Source organism: Phaethon lepturus, unplaced genomic scaffold (genome assembly GCF_000687285.1).
Source record: "Phaethon lepturus isolate BGI_N335 unplaced genomic scaffold, ASM68728v1 scaffold11635, whole genome shotgun sequence".
NCBI lineage: Eukaryota > Metazoa > Chordata > Aves > Phaethontiformes > Phaethontidae > Phaethon > Phaethon lepturus.
In genome coordinates this window covers 49,952-69,399 of record NW_010539959.1, presented here as the reverse complement: position 1 = coordinate 69,399, position 19,448 = coordinate 49,952, and the positions used below count along the sequence as shown (strand labels likewise).

General features: G+C 42.3%; 1 protein-coding gene across 1 annotated transcript in view; it reads right to left on the bottom strand.

Moving 5' to 3' along the window:
- Positions 1-19,448, bottom strand: part of SCUBE1 (signal peptide, CUB domain, EGF-like 1) — a gene marked incomplete at its 5' end in the record, with an annotated part of 73,202 nt that overhangs the window by 7,682 nt on the left and 46,072 nt on the right. The window contains 8 exons of the mRNA XM_010287310.1: positions 37-204; positions 3,339-3,500; positions 4,919-5,122; positions 6,169-6,327; positions 8,711-8,827; positions 10,378-10,470; positions 12,083-12,202; positions 16,638-16,760. Coding sequence (XP_010285612.1) covers positions 37-204; positions 3,339-3,500; positions 4,919-5,122; positions 6,169-6,327; positions 8,711-8,827; positions 10,378-10,470; positions 12,083-12,202; positions 16,638-16,760 — 1,146 coding nt within the window. The remainder of the gene's footprint in view (positions 1-36; positions 205-3,338; positions 3,501-4,918; positions 5,123-6,168; positions 6,328-8,710; positions 8,828-10,377; positions 10,471-12,082; positions 12,203-16,637; positions 16,761-19,448) is intronic.

The window sequence follows — 19,448 nt, the reverse complement described above, 5'->3', positions numbered from 1 at the left end:
GCAGGAATATGAATCATGGAAAGATTCTAAATTCACCTTTGGTTTCGCAGTCTTGAAAGGAAACAGCACCTTCATACTTGGTCACAAGCCCACCGCCACATGGAAAGCAGAGTGTCCTCCCCGGTTCAGGCTGGTATGTACCGAGAGGACAGACTCTACAGGGTCTAAAACCATCTGAAGAATAGTGCCCAGGAGAACACTGCCCTAGAAATTGAAAATGATCATCTGCATTAGTGAGCTGACTTTTCTGGACAAAGTATAAAACCCACTAGTAGTTAGCGATGCTTCCTTTAGCTGAAATATGTGACATCAAGACAGTTGCAGATCAAATTCTAATCTTACCTGCTGATTTGGTATTGTTCCTGTAACTGCTTCCTAAAAACACCACCAGTAAATACAACTAGCTTCTCAATAAGCTCTTTGCTACCTATGTTTCTGGGGTTTTTTTTGTTGTTGTTGTGTGTTTTTTTTTTTTGTTTTTTTTTTTAGCAAGAGCTCTATTAAGATGTTGTTGGAAAACTTTGTACTTTCACCAAGTCTTTCAACTGAGAATTTCAAAGGACTTTGTAGGAAAAAATGAAACTTAGCACCATATCTATGAAGCAAGTAATTGTTTGTTGTTTTTTTTTTTAATCTCCATTTTGTAGATATAGAAACAGTAGATCATGGGATTTACCAGACTGGATGGGACCAGTCCAGCACCCTGTGAGAATAGCTGACACCAGCAGCTTTCCAGGTAGCTGACGAGTGCTTGTCAGAAGCTCTTCTGCCAGAAAATGGTGATCTGTGTAAAGCAAAGCACTTTGTGAACGAGTCTACTGACAGATACAAGGTAGTTTCAAAACTTACTCTCCAGGCATTTCTGGTAGGTGTTTCTTTGGCTTGGTTCTTGCTAGCTTGAGTGCTTTACTCTTTGACAACCTACCTGCGAATCAGGATGTCAAGATATTAAAGATTTTTGCATTAATGCGTATCTTCACACCACCCCAGCCTGGGAGACCAGCACTTTGATGTTAGGTGTTCCCCAAGGTTGCCTAATCCCAATACTTTGTCATTTTGCTTCCCTGAGAACTGAACAGCAGGCAGAAACAACTGGCTTGAAAACCTGAAAGTTTTGAGAGCTCTAGGTGGGGCTGGGGTCTCTTAAGAACCTTGATACTTGCTGGGAAATCCAGCTGGGGGCATCCAGTGTCTTGGGTACTTGGCATTTAGGATGAACTAGAACTTTGCTTTCTCTCAGGAGCTCACGTTCTGTCCCCACAAAAGTCAAACTCCTATGGACACCTGTGGGACAAGGATCTCTGGGATTTAGTTGCACTTCCATCCCAGCTGGCTGGAATATGACTGTACAAGCTGGCTGTTGTGACCTCTGAAAAATATTATTATATTACTAATTGGAAGACAATTCTGCTATTAGTTTTGTAGCAAAACTGTTCCATCTGGTCACTGGACTTTAACATGAAAGCAGTTAATGAAGAGTAGATTTGGATCTGGATTTTAGTGTGAAAATTAAGTACTTGTGAAGCGTGGCTTACAGACATCCTTTTAAAGAAGTGTCACAGCTGGGTTTCAGTAGTGCTAAATACCCAATGCTTTCAGCACTAACATGTCTCAGTCCTTACGTATATAAGGATGAGCTAACTCACTCCCTTCTTGCCTTCTGTATTGAAATTGCCAACAAAATAGGTCTGAGGTGGTTTCCCTGAGAAATGCCCCAAATTACTAGGTTTTCTAATTGTGTTTTGTCCTTGTACCTACATGGATTGCATGTAAATTAAGTATCACAGCATGTTATTCACTTGCAGCTACGACAGAGTTCTACGCAATGGGCACTCAAACTCTTACACACTCGTATGTGCCTCACCTGTAGGAGTGAGGATTTCAGTCACAGCTTATTTGCTACTACACAGGCATTACTGCGCCAGAAGATATTATACAAAAATACTGTTGATTACAGGTGGTGAGTACATTTCTAACAAAATGTGTTCATCAAAATACAGTATTTCATCACATATGCTGACACATTTTATGGAGACATACTGATTTTGATAAAATCTTTGACAGGGAGGTTTATGAAGTCCAAAGCATATTCTCTCTTGCTGCTTTCAGAGAAAGAGAGAAGGGGAGAGTTGAACAGAAAACCAGACTGTTGTGATCTGAGAGTAAAAATTTTGAGACAGATCCATTCCGCAAAAATAATCAGGAGGGTTTCTTTTTGTTGTGCAGAACTGTAACTCAAATGCAAGCCTTGAAACAAAACAGTCTTTTTCCTCTAGTCATTGTGCTGCTCTGGTCAGTATACTATAATCAACCTTTATAAACTCAGATTTTATTTTGACAATCTATTCTTGCTGGATTTTGGATAAATACAAATCAACATAACAAAGATGCACAGGCATTTTGAGAATTTTCCTGTGGTAGTTCCTTCACACAGTAAGTGAGCAAAACCTACCATATGTTTGGACTGGAGACACTACAGGGTTTTTTTATTCAGTGGATGGGGGAAAAGCTGCAGTTTCTCAAGTGACATTCATTGTGTGTTCACTCTAGATATCCTTGAAGAAAGCATTAATCTAAATTACATGGATGAGTTTTAATTAGAACTTGCATAGCAGATAGGATAGATTTCTTTCCAACTCAAATAATGTATCTGCTAGAAACTAGATTTTGCTCATCTGTAATGAAATAAGGTAAGAAAATAATTAACAGCTGTGTCTTAAAACCTTATCTCAATCAAGTTATAGTAGTAGCACAGCTCTCTTATAAAAACAGGTATTATCATCTAATTTATATATCATCAAGTTGCGTCAGAGATGCTACATCACTTGCCAAAAGCTACAATGAATTCAAGCAGCGTGGAAACTTGCAGTCATTAGCCCTGAGTCCAGGTTACAGATCCCTGCAGCATAACCATCTCAAAATTATGATCATTGCTGATTAGACCAGGTAAACTGCATCTCACGCAAAACATTAAAGCAGCAGGTTCATTAGACTCACCAATACCAGTCCAAAGTAATCCATCCCTTTGGCTCACAGTAAACCTGACGAGTCCTTACAAGTCGAGGTATGTCCAGATTCCATACCTGACTTGAAGCAAAGTGCTTTACTTGGCTTGCTCGTTTCCATACCATAACTCACATTGCTGTAGCAGGTCCCATCTTCTTGTTGACAATGTCAGTGGATGGAACAAGCCAAAACATTTTGTGTATTGCTTGCAAGCAAGCGCACAGAGATTTCCTCTGTTACCTTCACAAGACAGAAGGGTGGAAGGCTCTCCCCTCTTAGCCTCACAAGCTGTGTGGCAACACCCAATTCTTTTACAATCACATTAAACTTGCCTCCACATTCTGACACGTTCCGGGCGCCTGCTACTCCCTGTCCATCGTTACTTGGGCAAGGCTCGCAGGTAAGTTGACCTTCTGTGTCTTGGTATGTTCCTGGTGAGCAAGGAACGCACTGATTATGTTCTCCACTATAAAAGGTGCCCGTGCTGCAGGTAACTGAGAAAAGAAAAGGAGAACCTACATGAGGACTTTCATATTGATCACATTATTTACCTTTCTATCAAACATTTAGAGAAGACGTATCTCTTTGGCCTCAGTATTATAGCAGCATATGTTTTGCATATGTTAGTCCAGGATCCTCACCTAATGTAAACAGGCCCATCTCCACTGCAGTCTAGGTCAGTTTACATCAGGGCGAGGTCCTTCATCTGTTGCTTAAGCTATAGAATGGCCTTGTACTGCACTGACGTGTTTCAGACATGCGTTGTTAATAAAGCTGATGCAGTCTTAAAACAGTATATTGCAGTTTAATTAAAACAGTGGTGCATAACGTATGGGAAGTGATATGAATTTTTAGTTTACACTAGGTGCATTTACATGTTGGTTTTATGGCAGATGGCTACAGAAAGTCTGTCTCCTGTGATCAGTTCTAGAGATTTCTCTGAAGGCAGTGTATCCCATGTAACATTTTTTGTCTCTTGACACTCAAATACCCCAACTGGAAAGTGTTTTAAATACTGATATGAATACACATGCTTGTCTTGCTGCAACAGGGCATATAAATGCATTAAACATTTTTTTCTCTGCTGGGTATAGGTAGTTAAAATGTATGGATTTTGAGACACTAATAGCAACAGTCTTTCAATAGTTTCTAAATTACTGTTCCTATGTGATGAATACAGCTGCTGAACGAACTCAGAGGCACCTATCAGATCTGCACTTAACTATTGCTTTTTGCTTGTAAATCACTTGGTGTCTAGAAGAAGCTGGAAAAATAGGTATGCTGAGTTTAAAAAGATGACTCTAAGTAATTAGAAAAATTGCAGTGCTGAGAACTGCCATTAATAGGTTCATGCTAGCACCTTGCCTCCAGTAAAGCACTAGAGCCTGATAACCTGGGAAAAGGCTTAAAGAAATTAGGTATTTCACAGAAAGTTAAAATTGATTTCTATAGATTTTTTTTTTATTGTACCTCTTGAGTGTTAAATTTAAATACATCCATGGGTCACAGATTATTTGGTGATGAGGAGGGTGAGAGAGGTGATATAAAACTAAGTACACAGTGCCTAGGCAAACACCATATTATTGTTTTACAGAATTGTAATTACATTTTCATAAGATGCTGGGAACAACAGGGAACTAATTGCCAACATTGCCTTGTGGCAGGCCTTGATACGTACCAGCTGGTGGCATGGGAATGCATGCATATATGCGTTTCTTTTGTTTTCCTGCAATCATTTAATGAACTCCCTTCAAAGTGTTATGAAATGTCGGCGGCCCATGCACGTATGCTGGGTAATACTGATCTAAATTGCCTGTTATCTCATAGATTTCCTGCCTGGCTCACTAGGGACAAGTTCATTTTGGACGGCTTGTTTTGGGGGACATGGCTGAATAGAGTTGTTGGGACTTACCGCATTTTCCATCCTGCAGCACTTGCCCTGTACTGCAAGCTTCTTGCCCTTCAGTAGCTTTAGCTGGCTTCTGAGCCACTTCATATTCTGTCCCAGAAAACTGAATGTAAAATTGCTGTTTATTAATAGATTTCCTCAATGTTTTGATTGCAGTTTGCAGCTTCTGCTCCATCCTTTTCCGAACACAGTCAATGTTACAGGTGTCTAGATGGGAAATGATAACAAAACTAGAAGCAATTGAGATTCATGTTTAAAAAGAGGCGCTTAACAAAAAGCTTAGCCTTCATTGCACTATGACACCTCTGTTTGCTTCACTGTCTTCTCCATATAATTTGTGGAAGCAGCTCACTGTATTAAAAATTGGGCCTTGTAAAGGGACAAGGCGTTACAGAGGTCCATCAAACTGAGCTTCATGGCCATGCATACTGAGTGCTGATATCTTATCTCTAGCATTGCAAAACCTGGTTCTACTGAGTGCACTGGGCTGCAGAAAGCATCAGTCCCACTTGTACTTCCACACACGTGTTCAGTCTGCCACCACTAACATGTCTGAATTTTCTCTGCCCGCGCTTTACTCAGTTGATTACAAATTCTTCCCACTTCCCTGACCACAATACCTGACTGAGACAAAGAAAGGTGCTTTCTGGCACCATTAATGTTTGAGTCTCTTGGCTAGTGAGGTATCCCTCAGGGCTAAGAAACCTGCCTTTGAGGACTGACATGTTTATAGAATTCAGCCCCCATCTTCTCTGGCTGGATTTTATAGCGTACTGTTCCATCTCACAAATAACTTGAAGCAATTCTTTTTCTTCCTGGTGTTTGTTATGAAAACATGAATTTTCCAAATGTGTGATAAAAATATTTGATTCTCAGACTGAAGTTTCAGCAACTTACATTTTGGAGGATATTTTTATCGTCATTGTTGCAGAACTTCTACCTAATCCTTACCTTCTCTGTGCATCAATTAGCACTTCTGCTGTTTAAAGAAATCAGACTAAATTAAAGTACATGACTTAACTTGAGGCTTTGAAGGAATTTTGCTGCAGGTTCAATCTTTGTTCCTTTGGTTTAATTTCATACCCGATTCCTTTCAATTAAATCTCTGAAACTTTGAGTTTGGAAAGGCTGTTGACTGAGGCTTGTGCTAAAAGGTTTGCATGGCAGCTTGATGAAATAGCATCAAAGAGATTCTAATAACGCACTGAGGAACTGAATTCTGATTTCTCTCCACAGACAGATCTTTCACAAACCTGAGATTTCTTCTGACTTCATCTCCACTTCAAACTCCGCAGTGATATGGGATACTTCTTTTGATGGTGACTTGCGGCCTCGGCGTTTTTTCTTGGAGGAATCGCACTTGAGATTCACAAAGGTCACCTGGCAGTTGTCTGTACAAGGGAATTGACCTCCTTTGCATAAGAGAAGCAACATAGAAAAGAAATCAAGCAAAGTAGCAAGTGACAGGCTTACAAGCGATATCTCAGCTGGGTTCTCATGAACACAGTGACAGGTTTAATCACATTTCACATGGGTTGTTAGACACCTCCTTCTCTGTGCAATTTTGGGTTTGCTCGTTTTGCTAGTGAATGCAGGAGGCAAAAATAGTGTGTGGTGATGCTCAGCTGCACAGTGGTACCTCTAAAGCCTATAATCGTCTGTCTCTTTTCTGCATAAGGATTAGAAAGCTCTTTACAGAAATTAGGTAAGATCAGCAATACTATATACAGTGATTTAATGGTTAAACAAAGCAAGAGAGTCAGTTTTCATAAATTCATGAGAGCAGCAGGCCTGGGCCTCTAGAAAGTACCAGCTGGTATTCCATCTCTTTCAGCAATGACAATCACCAGATATAAAAGATGTTAAAAGCCTTTGATTAGGAGGTTATGAAAATATATTGGAAGGCTTTATCTGAGGGGAAATCACAGAATCACAGAATCATTTAGGTTGGAAAAGACCCTTAAGATCACTAAGTCCAACCGTTAACCTAACACTGCCAAGTCCACCACTAAACCATGTCCCTAAGCACCACATCCACACATTTTTTAAATACCTTCAGGGATGGTGTCCCAACCACTTCCCTGGACAGCCTGTTCCAATGCTTGACAACCCTTTTGGTGACGAAATTTTTCCTAATATCCCATCTAAACCTCCCCTGGCGCAGCTTGAGGCTGTTTCCTCTTGTCCTACCACAAGCCAGAGGAACTGAATGCCCTCGTCAATTATGCGTAACCACTGAAGAGAAAGGCCACAATCCCTTGGGACACAATCACTTAAGCCTCCTCTCCCTACATAAAGAATTCTGTGTGAAAAACATCCTTTTGGTGATAGGCAATGGACCTTCCAGGTCAGGGAGAAATTTCTAGTACTCAAGCCACCAGAAGGATTTCATTCCAAGTGTGTGGTTGTATGACATAATCTTACTGTTAGACCCAGAAGTTCAGATGACATAACAAACACAAAGCAAAGCAAGCAAAGGACAAGGAAATGCATCCAAGAAATACATTCCCATGGTGACTGTATGGATCAAAAAAATTGAGTTCTATGACTTTAAAAATGAGTCTGACAATCACATCTTATTAAAAGAAGACAATACATAAGGACAAAGTAAGCATCTTGACAACTGAGACTTGTTTTAAGCCAATACTTGGAAAATTAGAGAGATAAATGTCTAGATTGCAGGGTAAAGATAAAATATGAATCTAAAATTTAAAAATAAAATCTTTAAAGCATTAACATTTTTTTTAGGCTATCTGTCTTTCCTCTTCTTTGTTCAGGGCTCATAGATGACTCCTCACTCGGTAGCAAAAATGGTGGTAAGGCAGATTCACAACAGAGAATCTATCACCAGTAGATGTTTGCTGTAAGCTGCTTTAAGCAGCAATATGAGCTGTTGTAATTACACCAATACTATTGGTGTATTAAAGTCTGGAAAATTTCAAGTTAAATTTAGATGAACTCAAAATATTTTAAGCTGTGGAAACACCCATCAGTGACACCCAAACACTCTTTAACTGTCCCTGTCATAATATCAAGGGGATGGAGGACAAGAAATAAATGTCATGAAGATCTGTTATATACATATCACTTAAAATCTGTTTTTTGTTCAACTTCAAAAATGATGTTCAAAACGAATAATAAAAAAACCCCCATACCTAGACATAGTGAGATGTAAAAAGATTTGATTCTATTCAGCCTGATACAAACTTCTTTCCATTTCAGATTTTTGGTAATTATTTCTAAATCTTCCACATATTTTTTCTAACATCATAACTACTCACTCCAACATAACAAAAGATCTAAGGCTGTATAACATCAGATTTTGATTATAACTTTCCTGCTTGGGGGTTGTCTTTGCTGCTGCAATGGGATACTAATCCAGCATGAAGTAAATAAATAATAGCTTTTGTTTTCTTTTATAAACCTCATTTGGGAAAACTAAACCAAACCAAACTGACATCGTTTCATGTAACTTTGCATTGGTCGTAGCTTTCTGTCTCCAGGTATTTCTGCCATTACCAATGCCAGAAAAAGGATCAGCTTATATTCTAAACTCATGTACTTTTGAATAAAGATTTTTCAAAGCAACTAGTGACATTTCAGCACTGCCAGATCCAAACCCAAGGCACTGTTCAGCTAGAGTGTGAATCTTGGCCTGAACCTAAATTCAGATCCAAATGTGAAAACAATTATTTTTTTCCCCTGCGTCTGCAGTGTGAAAAGAAAATATGCAAACAAGCAAGCAAACAAACAAAAAATTAGAATGCTGTTCACATTTTAAAAGAAACTACATACCTAAACCAGCTTGCTTCCCAGAATCCCTCGTTTTTTCTTTGCTGCGGGGCCGTAAATGGCACTTTGCATCTTTAATTTTAAAACGAGCTTTCTGCTTGATTGGAGGGGCTAATGAATCTGTTGATGTAAAGTAAAAAAAGCTATCATTTGGGATGCAGATGAAATGAAGTCTGAAACTTATTTTTAAAAACAGACTGAAAAGTCTTCTTGCGACATAGAAAAGAGACAGCCCAAGAGTTATACACCTTGTACAAGAGGATCTGTTTCCATAAGTTAATTTTTTCACATAAGCACTTACTCTTGAGCCCATAAAGAGCAATGAATTTGCTAGTATCGCACATGCTCTGCACATACGTTTCCCCTCCAGCAGGCCTGCAAGTCTTGGTGGAATTTGGGTGAATTTGTCTCTTACTATGAAAAAGGTTAATTGCTACCTTTTTTCCTGACTCTCTGTCTGTGATTTCCCATGTTACTTGGCTGTAGTTCTGCTCTTGCTAATGCCAACGAGGAATAAGATTAATTTAGTGGAGCTACGCTGTTGGCAGTTGAAAACCATCCAAAGGAAACATCTTTATTTGACTGCGGTCTATTTTTCAGCTTTAAATCCAAGCCAGTTATGTGACTTTAAAGGCTGTTACACAGCCATGCACTGCTTAGAAAATGTAGCTGCTGGCTGACTTCCTCACAAAGTCCATGGTGGAAAAGGCTGGGCCTGGCCCATCACCTGCCAGTCGCTGCGGGTTGCCCACGGGACCCAGAACTGGTGGAGGGTGGTCGCAGGTACGTGCTGCAACGTGGGTTGGGGCTCCCTCTTGCTTTGGGAGGGCCTTGTTGAACCAGGACTATAGACGTAGCCTGCCCCTGTGCCACCAGCAGCCACATCTGCTGCTGTGTTACCTCACTCCACAGCACCGTACCTCCTAATGCGTTCCAAATATATAAGAAATACGTGGTTAGAGAACTGGTAAATCGGAGAGAAGTACAGCAGGTAATGATACGTGAAACGGGCTGACACTTCCCACTGCTGGATGCTGTTTCAGCTGCATCTAATTTTGCCAGACATCAACCATTTTGAGCTGAACATTTTTTTTATCCTGAGGATCAGTTTTAAGACACAATTTGAAATGCCTCTGCAAAAATAATCCAGCCATTTCTGAGGAGATGATGAATGAAACACAGTATGTGCTCATAAAAGTCTCATAACCTTTTTATTTGATCCCAGTGGGAGGATCTGTGCTCCTCAGGAAGGATTTCGCAGGTGAGGGCTGGGACCCACCGTGGCCTTCTGCTGTTGTGCCACTGATGGGCCCCCTCTGGCTCACTCCCAAGCCTGAGAAGAAATGCCATTTTGATATGCTCGCTATTGCCTTGCTGGACTATGGAAAGTAAATTATTCTAAATATTTGTCCTTGTTGAATATCTCTCAAACCTCCACCACTCCTACACTGACCTACCAACAAAATGCCACACTGGAGGGCAACTAAGCACACTCCAGCCCGCGAGGAGAGGCTGCAGAAAAGCGAGCGTGCACATGACGAACCACAGGCTGCCTTAATTCTGGCCTTGTGTAACTTGAGCTGCATGTCTCGCAACTCCCAAACGGTCTCGGGGACCTCCATCGCCTGGCTCCTAGACACCAAGGCCCAGGCGAGCGGGAGAGCACCTACCTGCACAGCTGGGCAGCGTCGCGTTGCGTTTCTGCGGCACCTTGCCTTGCTGGACGGGGACGCCGCAGCTCAGCGTGTAGCTGTTCTCCGAATCTGCGGGGCAGAACGCAGAGTCAGCACATGTGGCAACAGCCTCAAAAAGCATCTGCTCCCCTCGTCACCCCCAGCATTAACATTCAGTGCTTGAACGAACGTGTTAATACTGCTAAATAAGGAGACATTTTAAGTGCTGAACTTGGATTTTGAATGGCTGAAGTAGCTTGCCAAAGGCTACTGCTTCACAGTGTTGACTACAAGTTTTGTTATTTTCAGCACTGAAATGTTACATTTTATAAACAATTTGGCGTGACGTTAGCTATAAATAATTTCATGGTGCGCAAGTAGAAAATATTTTGTGTTTGTCCATGTCAGAGTCCTTGCACTTTGATCATGTCTATAAAAAAAAAATAAACCATGTACTTTCATAATAATTGTAGCTTCAGACTGACGGAATTTATTGGCAGAAACAAAAAATAACATACTTAACTGTAAAAAGGTTTGCATATTGCACAGATAAAACTGTGCATTGGTGCATACAAATTAGATAAATGCATGGTTCCAGTAATCTCTGCTGAACTGAAAATAAAGTGTAAACAGCTCCACTGCATATAATGCCAGGACTAACATGAAAAGTAGAGACACTTGTGGAAAATAAACCCGTGTCAGAACCAGGACATCTACGAAAAAGCAAGAGCAGTTCCCTCACCCCCACCTGCCCTACAAAACTGTGTAGATAAAAATTACCCATAGCAAAGGATACAAAAAGGGGATGAGGGGTGGCTGTGTAAGATGAAATGCCTGAGTTTCTATCAGTAACACTCAACTGAACTATTACCAGTAAAATTTAAAGCCCAGCAACTGCAGCAACTAATACGAGGAGAGCCTTTTTGCCATACAGCCTCCTGAGACAGTTGTATGCATTTTGTAGGCGACAGCAAGACAGGTTTAAAGCTGTTGCTGGGTTACCCTTTGCTCCACGGTGTCCCTGGCTGAGCTGATGGAAGTTTTGTGCTACCCTGGCCGGCGTGAGAGCTTGATCATGGGCTGTGGCAGCCCCAGCATTAAATTTTCCTGAGGGTCCCACCCGCCCTCTCCTGCGCCCTGCCTCAGACTGTGCTCGCGAGGCGAGTTCTTCGCAGGTGGACCGTCTGCTTTGGGATTTGTTACCGCTCCTGCTCAGTCACGCAGTTACAGGGTATTTCAGGCCACGATGCAGAGGGCAACATTTTAAGCAGGTGCCTGGATTGGCACAGGGGACTTGACTCAAGTTGAAAAACATGGTACTAAAAATTAGCAGGAATTCACTGAAATCAATTCTTCATTTTTCCCTCTCACTTTTGACATAGCAATTCAATATATTAAAATTTTTCTTTTGCACCATCCTGGTTAAGGTAGATGTGTCTCTCAGGTTTTTGTTAGAATTTCCCCACGCCCGCAAATGACACCTCAAGTTAAATGATGAAGGGCCGAACCTCTAATGTAGCTGACAATCGGCTCTTCTTGTATTTAGTGATGTGCATATCTGGCCCAGTTTATTTTGAATGATGTTTTTGCTCGTTTACAGGTGACCGTAACAAAAACTGAATGCAAGAACCATGAATATATTGGCAGAGAAAAGCCATCAGGTAACGTTCTAGACTTAGGAGGACAAACACTTTGTACAAACCTGGAACAAAAAGGGTATTGGAGGGGCATGAGAGGAAGCAGCTCTCTATGCCTCCTGTCTTACTACACACTAGCTGAGCCTTGGGAGCTGGTTTGGCATTCGGGAGACATTTCACCATCTCTGAGGAAAAAAAAAAAAGGGAAAAAAAAGAGAGAAATGAAAAAAAAATCAGACACTGCCCAACCCAGAACCTTGTGCATCCATTTGCAAACAGTGATGAGGAAAGGAGGTAGAAGTGGCAGCAAAGCAAAATCACAGGTGCAGGCATTTCTGAAATAAGCACATATTAGGGAGGGAGGATCTGGATTTGGATCTTGAGGTTGGACTTGAAAATTAAACTCCTTCATATTTTTAGACCTAAACTCTAGATTAGTCTTTCCCTCCTACCCTCCACTTTAGGACTGTTCAGGTCTAGATCTGCACTCTGGAAGGCAGGTGCCTCTCTAATTGTGAGCTCAATTCTGTGCGCACACCTTGATCTCAGAAGCAACAGGTAATACTAATCACCTGAGATGTCCTCTCCCCATTTTTGGGGGCACAGCGCTCTGGTTTAACAGACCAACTCCCACACCACACACAGGAGTCACCCCCACAAAGATCTGTTTATTTAGACGACAGCTAAAATGGTGTTTTCCACTTCTCTCTCTAACTCTCAGAGACTTTTTAATTTTAGCTCCATGCTTTAGCTTCTGGAGGTAAAAAAACTTCCCAGCCAGGCAGAGGTGAGGGAGGACATGCTGGGATGGAGATGGATAGTGCCACTGGTCCCTTCAGCCGCTGCTGAAATGCCCGCCCCAAGCAATGCTAGAAGGGACACTGCGACACACAAAGACATCTGCCGTTTCTCATCAGCGCCCACCACACGAGGCACATTGCAGCTCGTGCGATGGAAATATCCAGCTTCGCTGCTTGGCTTCATGGCAGGACGAAGACAGAGTATCCTGCAGGTCTCACACGCTGCTCTTCGTATTTGGGTTTGTGTCTTAGCTGAAACTGCATAAAGTTGTTATGAATCGTTGGACCAGTCTCCATGTTTCACCCTGAGACAATGGTATGCCACTGATAATTATAATCCTCCATTTATTTTAATTTGACGTCTTTTAGAACTGAAGCGTTACTCAAGTACATCTTTCTCCACACAAACGACAAGGTTCATTCTCAGCTGCAGCTGGCAGCTGCCATCACTACCTGCACTGAGGCAGCCTCACCACTTCCCTCCTCTCCTCCAGAGACACAACCTCTGTACCGACTGCTGGCCAAGCGTGGCTGGGCGTGTCTTCAAGCAGGTATTTCACACTGCATCAGCTGGTTAAATCTCAGCCAGGTGTCTGTAGAGCAGTTCTTGCTTCAGCCCCATAAAAGCGCCTGTTCAGATACATACGCTTTTTTGTTGACTGTTCCTTGCTCTTTCCTCCACACATGCTCACAGAATCACAGACTCATTAAGACTGGGAAAGACCTTTAGCATTATCAAGTCCAACCATCAACCCAACACCACCAAGACCACTAAACCATGTCCTGAAGCGCCACATCCACATGTTCTTTGAATCCTTCCAGTGACGGTGACTCCACCACCTCCCTGGGCAGCCTGTTCCAATGTTTGGCCACTCTCTCAGTAAAGACATTTTTCCTAATATCCAATCTAAACCTCCCCTGGCGCAACTTGAGGCCATTTCCTCTTGTCCTATCGCTAGTTAGTTGGGAGAAGAGACCAACAACTACCCCGCTACAACCCCCTTTCAGGTAACTGTAGAGAGCGATAAGGTCTCCCCTCAGCCTCCTCTTCTCCAGACTAAACAACCCCAGTTCCCTCAGCCGCTCCTCATAAGACTTGTGCTCCAGACCCCTCATCAGCTTCATTGACCTTCTCAGCTTCGCTCCAGCACCTCAACGTCCTTCTTGTAGTGAGGGGCCCAAAACTGAACACAGGATTCAAGCTGCGGCCTCACCAGTGCCGAGTACAGGGGCACGATCCCTTCCCTACTCCTGCTGGCCACACTATTTCTGATACAAGCCAGGACGCTGTTGGCCTTCTTGGCCACCTGGGCACACTGCCGGCTCATGTTCAGCCGGCTGTCCACCAGCACCCCTCGGTCCTTTTCTACCAGGCAGCTCTCCAGCCGCTCCTCCCCAAGCCTGTAGCGCTGCATGGGGTTGTTGTGACCCAAGTGCAGGACCCGGCATTTGGCCTTATTAAACCTGATATAGTTTGCCTTGGTTCATCAATCCAGCCTGTCCAGATCCCTCTGCAGAGCGCTCCTACCCTCCAGCAACTCAACACTCCCACCCAACTTGGTGTCATCTGCAAACTTACTGAGGGAACACTCGATCCCCTCATCCAGATCATCGATAAAGATATTGAACAAGACCGGCCCCAGAACTGAGCCCTGGGGAACACCACTTATGACTGGCCACCAGCTAGATTTAACTCTATTCACCTTACAAGATGGACTTGTCTGACTCTTGTTTTGCTCATGCCTGACTGTGCTACGGCAAATGTCATTTTTCCTACCTGTCAGGTCACCACTGACCCACACAAAAGTAGTGGGAAGATCAGAGCTGCAACAGCCAGAGTGGTTTGGGTCTGCAAGGGTTTGAGAGGAGCCCAGAAAAGCTGGGATGAAAAAGGGCGATTCACATGTGGTAGCTGAAATGAGCCTCACCTGGCTTGGCTTGAGTGCAGGGGAAGGGGCCTAGCAGCCACCAGCTGGTTCGTGTTCCTGGCCTCACTGCTGGTTAAATATAAATATGCGCAAGTCGCTTAAACATGATTGACCTTCACATCTCAAATATGGGAAAATAACCCTCTACTGCCCTCCCTCCTAAGGTCTTTTATGTTGCTTTGGTTGTATTTTTAAACAAATTATTTCTTTGGACTGAGGAGACAACATAAGTGCAAAGTATGACTGCTGAGTAAAAGAGGATTCTGTTACTGCAAGTGTCTCCAGGTCATGTGGCATTCAGGATCACTAAATATCATTCTCCTCCTTTTTATTGTGCTTTAATAACTATGTAGGATGCAGTTTCCTCTAAACAATATTGGTAATAAAGGCAGGTGATCAGCAGGGAGATGACACTCATTTTAAACCTCATTAAATTAATCAAATAAAGCAGTGTATATTATTAAAGAAGGGTGTTCTATTTTCCATCTTCCAACTGAGTATTACAAATAATGGAGAGGTCTAGGAACAAGGAAAATATTTTCAATATAGCCTCTTACCATGGGAGCAGCATTCTTAGTAGGTTGAGAGGGAATATAGCACAAAACATCTGTGGTCTCACTATATACCAGACCTCAAAACATTTTAGTCCCTGCTGTTAATTTACAAATTCGTTTCCAGAGGACTAACTGGTACATTGCAAGGGAGACCTAGTGGATAACTAAAAAAACCCCACAATTTCTTACTCTGACAGCACTTAGTTATCTATGTAGCAGGGAAGGTAATGTATGTAAAGGTAAGCAGGAAAAATGAAGTACTTGTGATTAAGAAGAAAGTCAGTGGCTGAAACCCAACTTGAGATGCTCACCTGCCACCCCACCTTGGTTATAAAATGCTGTATCCATGTCAGTGAAAAAATGCCACAATTGCACAATCACGCAAGAGGCCAATGTGGTACGCTCTACTCCAGACTATAGTGCTGTCCCTCAGTATGTGCAGAGATTCCCTTAAGTAAGGTGCCCCCCCTTTCTTGGTCTGTCTTGCTCCCTGTTAGGTATTAAGCATCAGTCCCAAATGTATCTATGAGAAGTAATTCATGGTTAAAAACACAACCCAGACAAAAACCCCACAACCTAAATTTTACTATGAAAGACCTAAGATATGCCATTCCCACTAAAAACGTGAACACAAAATTACAACCTCACAGAAAATACTTTGAATGGCTGCAGCCACGGCCAAGGTTTGCTGTGCTTCAGATAAGACCCCATGAAAAAAGTCATCTACTTCAACGATACAGAAATTCAGATCTGTCACAAAGGGGCACTAGCAGCAAGTGCCGTAATTTTAGTGGTCTCAGGATTTGTACTCATTGCAATTAATACTTTTGACACAGCTGGAGTCAGTACCTCGTATTAAGCAGGATATCTTTGGAGACAACTTGAAAAATTGGGATGTAGTGCTGTGAATGTAGACATTAACCTTAATATCGTGTTCTACTTGTAAGCAGTTAACTCTTTTGAATATCCTAAATTAGTCTTAGAGGAAATAGAGTTATAGCTGAGGTCATAAAGATGGACAAAGGACAAAAAGGACAAAAGTATAAAATACATAAAATACTAAGACGTAGATTCATGTAAGTGGACTCGTAAAATTAACAATAAAAAAATTCAACACAAATAAAATCCAACATATTGCCCATTCTCTAATCCACCTGCAGTTATACCCTAGCCCATGAGCCCCCACAGGATCAGGTGTTATCTGAGTTTATAAAATTAATGTGGGGATCCATATTGTGAAAATGCAGCATCTTTGAGACAAAACCATGGGCTTTTCCACCACCTGGGGTGAAGAGGAGCATCACCACAGTCACCTCCGAGTCAGCTTCCCACACTTACCAACGCAGTCCTTTTTATTCCAGTGCAATTTCTTTCCAGCTGGACAGACACACTCATAGCTCCCCATTGTATTAAGACACCCATAGTCACAGCTACCGTTGCTGATGCTGCATTCATCAATATCTGAGAATGTAATTAAAGTTGAGAAGAATGTTAACCATATGTACAGATGTATGCTGTGCATTAAGGTAGTATGTGCATAAGGATATCTGTTTCTATTATATCTTTTATTTTTAAGTCTATATAAACATGTATAAATGCAGACAATACTCATGTAAAACAATTTTAGTGCATATGGCATGTATTTGTCCTTAGACACATGTATAGCTCCTACTCTTTCAAGGATTTATGCATATGATACAATTTACTTGCCAGGACTAGTTACACTGAAATTCCTGGAAGTACTCACAAGATACAAAACATGCTCAAAAGTCTCTGCAGCATCTGGACAATAACATATGTTGCATTATATGGAAAAATGTCAAAGGCATAAATAGCTGTGAGATTAGGTCACTTTTGCATAACAGGAAGCTAAATTCTCCATAGCGATTCACAGAGTTTGCTTTTAGAAATTGTTCAGGTGAAGGAGGAAACTATATGTTTGATAAGAACCTAGCAGCTGAAGTGTAGTTTAGTCTTCTACTCCTCAAAAATGAAAGGTAAAAGCTTGCAAATAAGGCAAAGCAATTACTAGATATGTTATCACTGATATTCTACATAAAATCTCTCAACTTTTGATACATTAGAAAAGTATTTAGTCAATATGAGGTATATCTCTTTTACTCTATGCAATCAGCACTTACACACTTGTGCCGACATGGCCGATCTCTCATCTCCTATCCTCCCACCACCAGGAAGGATGTTTATCCATCGTGCTCAACACGGTTTGTGCTGCCACGTACTCACCTCCGGAAAACGCTCGGGCACGTTTGCAACGCTAGATGGCACAGGTCAAAATTGTCATATGGTACCAGGGAACCATCAGGTGCACATTGCTGCTCCAGACTCTTTAATTTATTAGTAGAGCCATAACCTAAAACCCCTTGTTACGAACCACAGCCCGGTTATTTTAGGCACTGCACTAACCTCAACAACGAGAGGTTTCTGCCCTTTGAACGCAGATACCCATCTGCTTGCTAAAACGGTAGTGCTACTGCAATGGACTTGTACAAGGCGCACAGGTTGTGCCATTTGACGTACGCTCAAACGAGCTAGAATGACATCAAGGCAACATGAGGTATCCCGAATTGCTAATACTCTGGCTTAATGATAGGCCTGAAAATGTAACTGTAGAAAGAAAATTGTCACTTAATGTGTTTCTAAGGGAGGTCTGGCCATAAAGGCTCACAGGCGGAGCGTCTAACCGCCTTTCCAGCCCACGCCTGAGCCCAGGCTTGAACTCCGGTTGCCGTGTGCTTGGCGCTGTGTGAATCCAGGTGGTTTGCAGAAGCACAGTCTGAGTTCAAGGCAGTTCTCCCCAGGCCCCGGTTTTGGAGTGACCCCATCTGAAGCCAGAGGGTGAGGTGCGGGCAGGAAGTGGGGCTGACGAGGGGTTGGGCTCGAGCACACAGTGGCCCTGCACTGGTTAACAAATGCAGGCACATAGATACCAGCCAAGTTTTCCTCTGGCGTCTTGGGGTACTTGGTGGGAACACGGGAGTATTTACCGGGGCAGCTCCTGGAATCCAGAAATGGCTTTCTGTTTCTGATGCCTTGCATTTCAGCCTGTGTGGTTAAGCAAAAATCTAGAAAACATGGAGTACGTGCATAAAAGAAACTGAGGAGGACACCTTAATACGACAGGCTTGTTTCTAGACAACGTTATGATTTTCAGGTCAGTCAGGACTTCTGGAGGTCCTGAGTCAGCAGTTCCAAAAACCGACAAGGGAGATAGTACCAGAAAAAACTTTTTCTGGGAAATTTTGTACATAGTGGTCAGGCTTATGCTGAGTGAGATCTACTTGTGAATCCATACTTTGAAACACACAGTTAGCCCACAGTGCTCCTGCCACTGAGCTGTGGCTGAACAGTTCAAACCCGAGTTCTTGCTGTCAAGTACCTCAGCCCAGCACCAAGCTCCTGAGGAGGCAGCCAAATTCCCAAAGGCATTGAACAGTCCTGCAGTTTCTACTGACTTTCCTGAGGTCACTTAAGGAGCCGATATATACTGCAAGTAGGGCTTTACATAAACAGGCGGTGTAAGTGCTAGCGCTGTCCTTCTAAAAGATTCCCTCATGACAAACAACTTTTATTACAAGAGATGCCATGAAAAGGATCCCAGAGAGAGAAACAAGGGTTGCTCCTCAGCACGGAAGGGCCAGAACAAGGACACTGCCATGTGGTTTATTAATTACTAGTAGAGGGGAAGCAAGATGGAGAGAAAGCTTACTGAGAGGCAAGCCTGCACCAAATCTTTTTGAAGGTTCTCATTATTTCTCCCTAGTTTTGACTTCTGCTCAGTGCCACATGGATGGCAGCCAGGATATGTTATTTGTTCCACCGTAAACGTCACTCTCTGACTAAAAGTAATGATAGGCCTCAGCGGCAAAGCTCTGGGCCTGGACAAGTCTGGATTCAGAGCTGTGATTTTGGATCTGCCCATTATGGAAAAAAGCAGGAGGTTTGGATCGGGTTATGTTTTTGCCTGAAGTTCAGCACTGAGTACTTCCAGTTAGAGTTTTGGTCCTACTTCAGCCTTATTTAAAAGACTGAAGCTGAACTGAGGCTGAAGATTATTTAATGACTTTCTTTTAGGGATTTATTTATTTATTTATTCATTATTTAATAACTGAGGCTGAACCCCAAACTTTG